This window comes from Scyliorhinus canicula, chromosome 4, assembly GCF_902713615.1.
Source record: "Scyliorhinus canicula chromosome 4, sScyCan1.1, whole genome shotgun sequence".
In the NCBI taxonomy this organism is placed as follows: domain Eukaryota; kingdom Metazoa; phylum Chordata; class Chondrichthyes; order Carcharhiniformes; family Scyliorhinidae; genus Scyliorhinus; species Scyliorhinus canicula.
Window position 1 is genome coordinate 205,528,091 of NC_052149.1, and position 13,377 is coordinate 205,541,467.

Sequence of the window (13,377 nt, forward strand, 5' to 3'; positions counted from 1 at the left end):
ACACCTTCCAAACATGTGGCATTTACCACATAGAAAAACAAGGGCAGACACATGGGAATACCACCACCTCCGAGTCATACACCATCTTGGCTGGAAACTCGCCATTCCCTGGGTTAAAATCCCAGAACACTCTCCCTAACAGCATTATGGGTGTACCTGCACCATGTGAACGGCAGCATAAATATAATGGTGCTAATGAGGGCAGATTATTTAGATGAGCGGCTCACGAGCACTTTCTCAAGGAGAATTAGACATGGGGAATAAATACTAGCTTTGTTAGTGAAACTCATAATTTAAAAAAAACATTTTTAAGTACCCAATTTGTTTTCCAGTTAAGGGGCAATTTAGCGTGGTCAATCCAACCAGCCTGCACATCTTTGGGTTGTGGGGGTGAGACGAGAATGTGCATACGCCACACGGACAGTGACCCAGGACCGAAATCAAACCCGGGTCCTCAGCGGCGTGAGGCAGCAGTGCTAACCACTGCACCACCATGCCGCCATGAAAATCATAAATGATTGGGCAGCACGGTAGCACAAATGAATAGCACTGTGGCTTCACAGTGCGAGGGTCCCAGGTTTGATTCCCTGCTGGGTCACTGTCTGCGGAGTCTGCGTGTTCTACCCGTGTCTGCGTGGGTTTCCTCCGGGTTCTCCGGTTTCCTCCCAAAGTCCTAAGACATGCAGGTTAGGTGGATTGGCCATGATAAATTGCCCTTAGTGACCAAAAAGGTTAGATGGGGTTATTGGGTTACGGGGATAGGGTGGAAGTGAGGGCTTAAGTGGGTTGGTGCAGACTCGATGGGCTGAATGGCCTCCTTCTGCACTGTATGTTCCATGTTCTATGATTGATAGAAAATTTAATGGAAATCTTGAAGTCTCTCCTGCAAGAAACTGTTGACCATCGGTCAATTTAGAATTGAAATTGATGGGTTTTATATAAGGAAGAGGAATCTTGCCAGGTGGTTAGATGGAGTTAAATACCCATTGGCCTTCTAATTGATGAAACAGGCTTGAATGGGTGAATAACATTCCTGCTCCAAGTTCCTAAACTGATGACCTATTTCTAATTTTATATTAACTGTGGGAGTTTGGACTGAAGTTGGTTGAATGGGGCGGAACGAACAGTTGACAGCAATAGCAAAACACGTTAAATGGAAGAATATTAACATTTTAGAGCTTGATATTTGGTTCAATCGTCTTTAGCGAAATTGCACTGCGAGGAGGAACTTTTCCACTGAGTAAAGAGATTAAGTTAGGAAAAAAATGTTCCAAACTCTTTGGCCAAGACCTTGAAAATCCTCCAGTCAGTTTTTTTTTTAACACCTTATCGAAAGAATCGAAATGCGCTGGTGATTTGAACATTTATCAGTGGTCCCTGAGTATCAGTGCTGCAATATTAAATGTACTTTAAGAGTAGGTACTGTTAACATTGTGGCATAAACTGGAAAGAAAGTGCTGCAGATCCATGATCAGAACCGGGTCAAATGTCCTCTTTTTTAATCACCACCGTGTTGTTTTCTCCTGTCGTCTCATTTTTATTAAGGTAGTAGCGTTTGTTGCAAGTACTTTTGAACCTGCAATAGAATTTTTAAAAGCAATGTTGTAAGGAATGCACATGAACTGAAACTTTCATAGCACAGTTTGTCTGAGTAGATATAGTCACTTTTTTCCTCCCAGATTAACTTTATTTCAGTTATTCAAAATTGTTTAATGTCAGAAGGTAAGACGATGGAGTGCGCTGGTACTTCACTGTGACACAGGTAGCTAGGACGTGGGCCGTACACACACCATAAGGGGCTGGGCTTTGTGTGCCAGGGGTGGGGGAAAAGTACATCCCCCCCCCCCCCCCCCCCCCCCCCCGCCACGCTCACCCTCCACCCCCAGTGCGAGTGTTGACCATCAGCTGGCACACTTCAAAAAAATAACCGGTCCTGCAGTCATAACGTGCTGCCGGCAAGCTGAGAACGGGACCCCCGAGAGCTGCCAGCCAGCAGATTGGTTGACAGGTCGAGCAGCCCCAGTAGACCAGAGTTCATTAGCAGAACCTCAGAGGATCTGGGAACCTGATATTTCCCTTGCTTTTCAGAGTGGGGAGGGTTCAGGCAGCTACACTGGGGCAGAGGGTAGGTGCACCTTATAGAGTGGTTGGGGGGGAGGGGTGGGAGGCCAGGTAGTGAGAGAAAAATGGGGGGGTAAAATCTTTAAGGGGTGGGGTTGGGGAGGGGTGATAGTGCCCCGATGCACCGCACAGGGTGTCCCTGAAGGACACCCCCTTCTTTCCTGTTTCTTTACAACATATCTTTAAAAAACAGCCTGCCCAATTCCGCTGCCTGCCCATGCCAATCATATTATGGTGTAGACAGCATAATTTTCCAGTTAACTGGATTGGTAGCAGGTTTAATTAACCATTAGTTATTCATTTTTAAATGGCAAAGGGGCTGCCGATTTCAATGCCGACTCACCCACTGTAATATAGGGGACAGCTCAGAGCTGGTAAGGAAGCTGGTGGGAGCATGCCACCTCTTGTACTTTACGTACCCCCCTCCCCCTGCTGAAAACAGGTGTAGGGTTGCAAAATCCAGCCCAAGAATAAATAATCATGAGCTGAGCCACTTTGATCTAGTTTTCTGCATTGTGGAGTTGCAATACTGGAGACGGGTGTCCTTGAATGTGTTAATTTGTGGTGATTGTCCCTTTAAGGGCAACACAGCAGAGTAAGGGTTACCTGGCTTGGGGGACCAATTGGGACTGAGAGTGGGTGGTCACCCCAGGGGGTGTTGTCCTCTCTGAGACAGTAGATATGGAGGGACTAGGGAAGCCGTGAGGCTGCTGTTCCGCTGTACAGTTTTTCTTATTAATAAATACCTTTTGTGTTTCTGATGAGCTCTGTGAAAGTGCATTATTGCAGTGAGTGGCCAAGAACCTTAATTGTTGATGTTTTAATTCCGTATTGAGGATCTTGGGACATTCTGCTTTTCAACAATGTTTCTATGGTTTTTCCAACAGTAAAATTCAAATAACAATAACTTGCATTTATACCGTGCCTTTATCATCAAGAAAGTTCAATTATATTGCCAGAAAATAATTTTTAAAACACTAAGGGTTGGGAGGGAAAATGGTAATTCAAACTTTACACCTGTGTGACCCGCACTTATCAAACAAGTTCAGGATGACAGGAAAACTCAATTCAAATCAGATGGAATGTAAGCACAAATCATCTGCATTCAACAGTACATGGGAACATCAGGCTGTGCGATGTTCCTTCTTAGAACAGTACAAAGAGAATTTCAGAAAGCACGTAGTTTCAGCAATAGTAGATAATGCACATTGTTCTACAAGTAAATCCACCGTCAGTTGTGGTATTAAGACTCACAGATTGGGATTTCCTTGGTTCACTTGGCAGAGGGTGCTGGGCATGGTGGCAGTGGTGGTGTGGGTGGTGGGGGTGGGGTGGGGGGGGTGTGGGGGGGGGGGGGGGGCTGGTAGTGGGAGCCAGTGTCCTGATTGGTACACAGTGGAAAGTATAGATGAGGTTGTCGCATGAGGACCAACAGCTAAATACCTCATTGTCACTTCTTACCTTGGCTTGAGAAAAGGTCATTTAGCTCTGAAACTCAGGTTAGCATAAGGTAAACACATACTCTATATGGAGTTACAAGGAGTCTCATAGAAGCTAATTTCTTTTATGAGATACATCTATTGCTCCCTCGATCATTTTCTTGCTCCTACCTACTACGTTCCTGGGGCCAATGTTCATTGACATTGTAATCGTTCCTTTGTCGATGTGTCGTCTTCACAGAGGCAAAAGAACAAGGATTCATTCTTCATGAGAGGATGCGGGTTACCATTCCCACAATTCCCTTTTTAATTTGCTTAATAACGTTTTCTGTGCTCACCCCAGCACTGACATCACCCTGGTCAAAGTCACTGCATCTGTAACTAAATCATGAGGTATTATCCTTCCTCACATTCCTCACTCTCACTGCACTATTTGACATGATAAATCATTCATTCTGTGCATTATCCATTTCCAGTTTCCTGTTCCAGCATTTACACTCCTACCTGTACTGGTTCAAACAACGCATGGTTTCTCCTTTAGCTGCTATCCAGTCGCCTCTGGAATTTCCTGACGATCCATTATTGGTCCACTACTCTTCCTTGTTTCCATGCTTTTTCCCTGTCATATGTTCCATAACATGGAGTTAGATTCTATGTGGATGTTGATGCACCCAGTTTTCCTTTTCTATCACTATTTGTAGATCCACGATCTCTGCATTATGATGTTATCCTTTTGTGTCAGGCACAAGTCAAAATGCTTTGCATTTAAACATTGCACAGAGTGAAGACATTGGATGAAATCTTCCATCCTCATTCGCAGCAGGAATTTTCTGATGCCTTGACTGGAACACCAAATTTTCTGTTCTCGCTCACAATGGGTCCAGCCATGGGTGAGACTGGAGACTCCCACCCACATTCCAGCACCGAAACCTGTGCTCGTCATCAATGTCATTCTCCTCCCTGTCAGCTTGCCAGGACTAAATAAAACTGCACACAAGTCTCATATTTTGTTTGACCCAGAACAGAATTTCAAATGGGTTGGCGTATCCGTCATCAAAACTGCTTATCTCGACCTTTGCAACATTGCAAGCCTCTAGCCCTACGTAATTCTCATGATCACCAGAAATCTTGTCCAGAATTTGATCTTGAGAATCAATGTTTCCAATGCTGTCCTTGTCAGTCTCCTACCCTGCATGTACCCACCATAAACTCCAAATCATCTCAAGCTCTGCAGTCTAGATTCTGTTCTGATCTACAACTCATTTACCCATAACCCTCCATCCTTGCTGAGATACATTGGCTCTTTGTCCAATAGTAAATTGAAGTTAATATTCTCAACCTTGTTAACAAATCTCTGCCAAGTTTCTCTTCACCGTATCTCCGCAATCTTCCCCAACACAATGTATCCTCTCACCGTCTCTGGTTATCAAAACTTACTTTCTCCTCATCCCTCACACCCTCTCTCTCCTCAAATACCCCACTTATCTGCCTCTCACTCTATAATTAGAATACATCACTTTTCCCCAGACGTTTCATCACTTTATCATCCTCTCATGAAGAATGAATCCTTGTTCTTTTGTCTCTGTGAAACAGCTTGGGATATTTAAAACATTAAAGGGGCTGCACGGTGGAACAGTGGTTAGCACTGCTGCCTCACAGCACCAGGATCCTGGGTTCGATTGTGGACTAGGATGACTCTCTGTGTGGAGCTTGCACTTTCTCCCCGGTTCTGCGTAGGCTTCCTTCAGTTGCTCCGGTTTTCTCCCACAGTCCAAAGAGGTGCAGGTTAGGTGGGTTGGCCGTGCTAAATTGCCCCTTAGTATCAAAATGTTAGATGGGGTTACAGGGATAGGGCAGGGCAGTGAGCCTGAGTGGGGTGCTCTTTCGGAGGGTCGGTGCAGACTCAATGGGCCGAATGGTCTCCTTCTGCACTGTAAGGATTCTATGGTTCTGTGAAGAATTGTATTGTTGTTTAGGGCAGAGAATTAATAAAGAAAGCGGAATCATAAAGATTACACACTTACCCTTTCATTTTCTGCATCTGGTCAATGGTGTCTGGGAGTGCAATATTGACTGTTTCAGGCAATAACAAAACAAGAGTTGCTGAAAACACGGTCAAACTCCCCATCAGAATATAAGGCAGAAACTCATAATAAACCCCTGTGAAAATATGGAGTATACGTTGTAAGGTGAATATCAGTGCCTCAACACAAATCCTGCAGTTAATAATCACCTTTTAATGTATTTTCAATGTAGGTACATTCAAATAAAGTAGGAAATGCTTTGTACATGTATATTTTTGAGATTATAAGATCAAACTCATGTCTTCTCATGTCACTCATGATGGAGTCCATTAGGGTACCAACCTGCAGGTTTTAGTGTTTGCTACAGTCAGTCCTGCATGCTGAGCAAATGCAGTCATGGCTTTGTTCTTGACTGGCGAACAGTGGTAACTCCCACCTCGGGACCTCCCATTCCCCCATTGATCCCCCTCCCCCCCCCCCCCCCCCACCTGGAATGCCCAGCCACATGGCTCATATGCTGCTCTGGACCTCACCTTATGATGGCGAGATCCAGATCATGACATCTTGAGAGGTTCGGTTGAATCTCGCGATATGTCTCAAATGTGCAAATCTAGCGAGAGGCCTCTTGCAAGATTTAACAGCCTTGTTGTGTCACAGCCACGGGCGTGGCAAGGCCGGTAAATCGTGTCCATGGGTTGAGGAGATTAAATGAAGTTAAGATACAGATTTCCTGTGACCTAATTGACTGGCAGGACAGACTCGAGCAATTGAAGAGGGTGGTGATTTTGTTGCATTGCCTGTACTTTGAAATATTTTCACAATGGGAATGTCTGCAGATATCTGGGTGTAATGCAATTCTGAATTAATCTCTAGTCTTTCTGATAGTTTTCTTTATAAATTGAAAGATGATCCATAAAAATGCAATAAAGGAAAAAGGTCACAGGGTTGGCCTTCAATAGATCAGAGGAAGAAACTCCGCAGCTCCTTGATAGGTCGAGAAGTCAATTCCTGAAGTCCTGGACAGCCACACTGGAGGTGTGCTTGGAGAAGGAGATGCTTAAAGAGCATTGCCAGGTTCATGTTTGGTAATGAGATGTTCAAACATTAGTACCGTGTGTTGTGTGTTATTACAATTTTCTGATTAATTGAAATGACTGCTATAATTGCATAGTTACTTCTTCTTAATCAGAACATTAGTGAAGGTATACTTGCTTTAAAAAATCAGCCAGGTTCTTGTAATAATTCATTGTGACAATGGTTTAATTCAAACATCCTGCTGAGGTCTCAGAAAGTTTGTTAATGAACAGTGAATGGTGGGAAAGAGATATATTGCTGTGGGAAGGGTAGAATGAATGAGGTATTTATCATTATTTAATATAATTATTTCTCATTCCCTTCATTGCACCATGTGGACATGAATGACGCCATTCATTCACTGGGGCTGGTTTAGTATACTGGGCTAAATCACTGGCTTTTAAAGCAGACCAAAGCAGACCCCAGCAGCACGGTTCAGTTCCCGTACCAGCCTCCCCAAACAGGCACCGGAATGTGGCGACTAGGGGCTTTTCAAAGTGACTTCATTGAAGCCTACTCGTGACAATAAGCATTTTTCATTTCATTTCATGACGTGAACTGTTTCAGACTGTATTCAATTGCCAATCTCAATGAGGCTATAAAGCTTTTCCGATGTGATATTTGCGGTTGGTCTTCCTACAACTTCTTTCTATAATGCCGTATGATCCTTTTTTGAGGCTTCCCTTCTCCGATTCTAAGCCATATTTGACTCCGTGCTACATTACCTGTACAAAATTTTAGAGTAATTGACCTTGCCCCTTTCAGACATCCCCAATTCTGATCCACCTTCTGTCATCCTTTCCTTAATGTGCCCTTGCTTTGCCTCTGCAACTAAAACACGTTTGACTCTTTAAGCTGCGGTGGCCTTTTCCTTGCTTTAGATATTGCACACTTCTCTCTCGCTCATTACAATCATTTAACAGCTGGAATGTGTCCGAATTATCCATCCCATCCCCTGGTGTCACTGGAGATCATGTGAGTGGGTGGAAGCCCTGCCTGTCAGGTTTCTGGTGGACCAATAAAAATGTTGCAGGAACATGAATAATAAACTAAAATCTCTATAACATAAAAACAATTTCAGAAAATATAGAGCCTTGTGTCACTGTACTTATTGTACAACTGCAGCACTTGTAACTGAATGGTCACAGAAAGATTTACACAGCACCTTTCACAACCTCAGGATTGTCCAAGGCACATTACAGTCAATTAAGTACTCTTGCAATGCAATCTCTGTGGGCAGCCAAACTGCACAGAAAACTCCCTCGGTCAACAATGCGATAATGACCAGATTACCTTACCTGTATCAGTGATGTTGGTTGAACGATATCTATTGGCACCCCTGCTTCAAATAATAGTTCCATTTGAATTTTTACTTCCACTTGAGAGGGAAGACAGGGGACTGGATTCTCTGCCCCGCCGCGCCACGTTTCTGCCCCGACCCACCGGCGGGATTCTCTGTTACACCGGCCGGTCAATGGGGTTTCTCATTGTGGGGCAGCCCCGTATCGTCGGGAAACCCCCTGGTGCCGGCAAAACAGAGCATTCCGCTGGCAGAGAATCCTGTCCAGGGTCTTACTTTAATGTCTCAACAGCATTCCTGAAAGTGTAGCACTCCTTCAGCACTCAACTAATGAGTTATTGTACATTTTGTGCTCAAGGACAAGATTTTACAGGGCCCAAGGGAGCATTCTGGGAGGCGGGGTAATAGTAAAATTGGGCAGCAAAGCAGGTGATCCTGCTACTGCTGTCACTTTACCAGTGGCAGGATCGGCCAGTAGCTCAATTTGGTTTCAATTGACCAATTCAGACCCTTAAGTGGGCAAGTAAGGGGAATCGAAATACTTCTTCCTGCCACCACTGATATTTTACCAGAAAGTGGATGGGCCCTTCACCAAATATGGAAACTACCAGGCAGCTGTGCTCCAGTAGGGTCCTCCTGGTGGCAAGGGCCCTTGAATGACTGCCGCCCACTTGACCAACCTCCCCACTAGCCGGGTCCTAATTGATAAGAATTGGTGCATTCCAGCCCCACTTCCTTGTATTCTAGGACCTTCTCAATCATGGCTGGTCCAGGATTGCTGCAGTTGCAACAATGCCCACCATTCCTGGTGGTGTTGCTGGTACTGAAGTGCTGCCAGTCATCTGATTGACTTGCAGTACTTTGAGGTGGGACATCTTACCTGAGAGGAGCAAAATCCATGACTTGAGGCAAGTGACTGCCTGGTCAATGTCAAATTCAATCAGAGCTTCTGTGACCGAGCGAGGTGGGGTATCTTTCTAACCGGTGGGTAGGGCCAACGCTGCATTTAAATGCTGGCACAAGTGCCTGGAGTGGGACTATGAACCTTTCTCCTTCTGACTGAGAAGTGCAAGTACCACCACTGGACCACCACTTTCATGTGAGATTACCTTTAAGAAATGGGTGTTTATAAATGGGTGTCTATATAAATATCTCTGTAGTGAGAGTACCTTTAAGAAATGAGTGTTTATTACTGCAGTGATGTGAGAGTGTGGGGGGAAACTGGGTCGTCTGTCAGCTTTTTACTTTCGCTTTGGGCTTTTTGCTGCAGGGTGGGTTTGGTTTCATTTTAGTTTTGGAGATGCAAGCTGCAATCACTGCAGGATGTGTGTGAATCTCTGCAAGTTTATGAATGTCTATTTGCTGATTTCAACGTGGTAACTGTTCTCAGTAGTGAAGTTAAACCTGAGGTGCTTCTGTTAAAGGTTTTGTTTTTTAAGTCTTATGGATGTTAAAAGGAAAGCTTAAAGGATTACTTAGTGTTGTAGTCTTTGGAGGTTGTAGTTGAATTAATGGTTGCTAAGATGTTCACTGCATGTTTTAAAAAGGTTAACTTGAGTTCATAGAATAAACATTGTTTTGCTTTAAAAAATACTTTTCCATTTCTGCTGTACCACACCTGTAGAGTGGGCCTTGTGCTCCCCATACCACAATCTATTAAAAGTTGTCGGTCAGGTGAAGTCCGTGATACACTTTCGGGTTCTCTAAACCCTGGCCCATAACACCACTAACATAGATAAAATCACAGATCACTAGAGTCCGAGAAATCTAGGTCTGTGTAAGAGTTTGGAATCAATAAAATATAGGTGCATTCAATTGAATCTGAAGACCCTGTGAAAGAATTTCAGAACAGATGGTGAAAATAACATGCAAATGATTTGGGAATACTCTGTAGCCAAAAATGCCTTGTATTCTACCTGTACTTGAACTTAAACTGTTATCTTACCAAGGAAAAAAACATATGGTGAAATGATGCTGCCAATCCTGGAGGCCATCAAACTCACTCCGACACCTGTGTTCCTAACCACGGTTGGGTAGAGTTCAGCAGTATAGGCATAAATTATGGCAAATGCACACGTGTTCGCTAATTTTCCAACCATCACCAGCACTGTAGCAAGAATTGAAAGATCTAGAAAAACCATAAAAAGCAGTAAACCTGGTGAAAGTTACATAAGCCTGTCTGTATAAGCCTGTCAAACACTGAGGAAACACGGGCTGATTTTCCAAATACATGCTTCTGGTATGGAGCTTCACCTTGCTAGGAATACATATTGGGAATTCATACCGGTGCTCCCCATCCACTAAAATTAACGAAAGGAAAAGCACAATTTCCTGATATATGTTGCTAATGGAGGAGGTTACGCGCTGGCTTTCAAAAGGGAATTGGATCCGCACCTGAGAATTTTTTAAATGCAGGGTTACAGAAAAAGGTACAGGGACTGGGACTGACACAACTGCTCTTGCAGAGGGACAGACGTGATGGGCTGATTGGCCTCTTTCTGTCCTGTAACCATTCTGTGATTCTATGAAATTGCATGTTCATAAAACAGGTCCCTTAATGCTGGTGTTAGAATTACTTGGCTGTGGAATTGACCCGCATTGAATATAAGCACCTCACCCATTCTGACCAGATAACAACAACTACTGTAACCACTACAACATAAATTAAATAGCACTTTGTAAAGAGAAAGAAAAAGCTTCACGCTGCTTCACAGATACGTATCAGAAAGTAGACACCGAGCTGATGAAGGAGCGATTCGGGGAAAAACATTGTCACATAAGTGTGTTATATGCAAGGTTATAGAGGATAAAAGATCAAGGAGGGAGACAGCAGGATTGAGGGAACAAATCCCAAAATGTGGGCCAAGGTGGCGAGAGCTGTCGCTGCCATTCAAGAACTGAGAAGGTGGGGTAATGCATGAGATGCTGTGTCTAAATGAATAGAAGTTTGGGGAATGCGAGTGGGAGGTTCTAGAACGGGAGAAGGATACAGAATGAGGGAATGGTAAAACAATAGAAGGATTTAATCACAAGGATGGGAGTTTTAACTTTGAGGCATTGAGGGATCGGTAGCTAATCAGCAAGGACAAGAGTAATTGATGGGCTTGGTGTGATTAAAGGATATGGGCAGAAAAAAATTGAATGAACCAAAGTTTATGGATAAAAGTGAAACATTCAAGTCTACCAGTGACAAGAATACAACTGAGGGTTTCAGTGATGGAAGGGCTGTGATAGGAACAGAGATCGACAACATTATACATATAGAAATAACTGGTCTTTGTGATGGAGGAATGTGTTTTCAGACAGATTCTCAGCTCTAGATGTTAAGAAATCAAAGGCATGAACAGTGGTGGTTCAGATTGAGATAACAATCAATGTGGAGGGTGGGATCAGTACTGATAGTATGAAAATGCGATAAGAGAGGAAATAACTAATAACCACCTGGAGGAAATTGTGACTCATCCAAGATAAGTTATGAAATAAAGAGTCTGACAGTCCAAATGACAATGGCAGGGTTGAGGCTTGGCATCATATGCATGATATCAACAATGAGGTAGTGTTGTGGAGGGGGCATGGATTAAACCTTGTGGTCTTGCAAGGTTATGAAGCTCAATAACATATGAAAGATGCTGCAGGATAGTGGCATGGTTGGCTAAGTTAAAGACTGCATAGAGTCTGAGGATAAGGAAGGATAATGTTTCATTGTTGCACTTACAGTGAATGTTGAATGTGACTTTGCTAAAGGCAATTTTGGTGCAGTCGCAGAGATTTGGCTGGAATTCTTAGCCAGTTCACGCCAGCTGCATTCTCTGGTCCTGCTGCAGTGAATGGAGTTTTGGCTGAGCGCCAAATTCTCCGTCCTCGCTGGAAGCAGTGGCGGGATGAACACAGATAGGAGAATCCCGGCTAACTGGATAGATGGAATCAAACATGCAGTTGGAGAGAGATAGTCGCAAAACCTGGCGGATTTGATGAGGAAAAGAGCAGTTGAAGAATACGTGGTAATCTGCAAGGGCAGAGAGCTTACTGTTGAGTTTTTTTGAAAATGGGATATTAATTATAATTTTGAAGCAGACAGTACATAGGGAGAAGGAGCTAAGGACCAGGAAACAACACTGTCTGCTCAGGTTATTTGTGGCCATGTATAAATTGACAGGCAAGGATCCCTGTCAATCAAACTTGGCTGAACGCTTTATGCATCTTAAGGTAGTGCCTGCACTTACTTAAGCATCAGTCCTCAGAAACTCAGTGAAGTCAGAGCACATTGTTTGGGATTCCATTCTCACAAAAATAGATGCTGCATATAGTTACTGGTGTGAAACAATAGCAAAGGCAGCTTTGGGGGAATTGTGGATACATCAGTAAATTTAAATAGGACAGATAAAATGCACAACATAATGAATGCCATCTTCTAAAAGCATGTTACAACAAGGGTAAAGTGAGTGTCAGCTACTTCACATGGATCCTCTTTAGCTGAGCTGCCTGCAGGTAATGGTCAGAGCATGAAAGAGACACACTCCAACCAGTTCAATCCCAGACTGGCACCTTTGGAGTCCTAATGATGTCATAGGATCCCAATTTCCATTTAAAATGCACCAATGTTTGACTCTTGTGCCTACCAAGTGATTGGCCCTGGGGCACATAATGATGTGGGCAGGCCATTGCCCACCATTTTCTGGATGCTGCAGGTGGGCTGACAATTTGGCCCTATTGCTCATTTTTACAACATTGCTAAGAACAGTGAAGTTGTGATGGGTGAGAAAAGGTGGAGGAGTTCTCCATTGTTTTGCAAACAAGTCTGTTGCAGTATGCCCGAAAGTATGCTGTCCCACCTTTGTGGGTTTTAATCACCTATATATTAAAATTTATCATGAATCACTGCTTCAAAATGATTGTTAACAAATGCTAGGTGAGGATAATTCCAGATACACTGTAAAAAAATTACTTGGAGGGATGAGCTGGACGAAGAACAGGACAATTCCACCAAGAAACAGTGAGCCCGAGAGGCTGAACTTGCGGGAATATCTCTGGAGAAAAAACCAAGCTGCTATGTTGGCCGGGATCTCGATGGCAGCAGAGAAGAAGCAATTCAAGTAGTCATCACCATGGAGATTGGGTGTGTTCAAAGACAGACCATAGTATCCAATTGCCATAATTATCCTGCAATTAAAATTGTAAATTCTTCTAGTAAAAACTGTTCCTAAGAATTACTTCCCATTTTCTCCAGTTTTATTTTGCTGGATTACCTCTTTCACTTATTTATGTTAGTCTCATCAAATAGAAATTGCAGACCAGTCACATGTTTTGCTATTGTGACACTGTTTCAGCTACATTGCCTCATGTTAGTAGAAAATTGCTTATTACATCAGCACAATTAATTAAACTGTGTTTTAATTCATGATTGTTTGATTCCTAGATT

The 13,377-nt window shown here is 43.4% G+C and overlaps 1 protein-coding gene across 1 annotated transcript in view; it reads right to left on the minus strand.

Annotated features, from left to right (window-relative positions):
* Positions 1–823: 823 nt before the first annotated feature.
* LOC119965330 (solute carrier family 22 member 5-like) overlaps positions 824–13,377 on the minus strand; it is a 137,106-nt gene continuing 124,552 nt past the window's right edge. The window contains exons 7-10 of the mRNA XM_038795950.1: positions 12,904–13,118; positions 9,904–10,086; positions 5,585–5,720; positions 824–1,576 (exon numbers count right to left, since the gene is read on the minus strand). Coding sequence (XP_038651878.1) covers positions 1,483–1,576; positions 5,585–5,720; positions 9,904–10,086; positions 12,904–13,118 — 628 coding nt within the window. The 3' untranslated portion in view covers positions 824–1,482. The remainder of the gene's footprint in view (positions 1,577–5,584; positions 5,721–9,903; positions 10,087–12,903; positions 13,119–13,377) is intronic.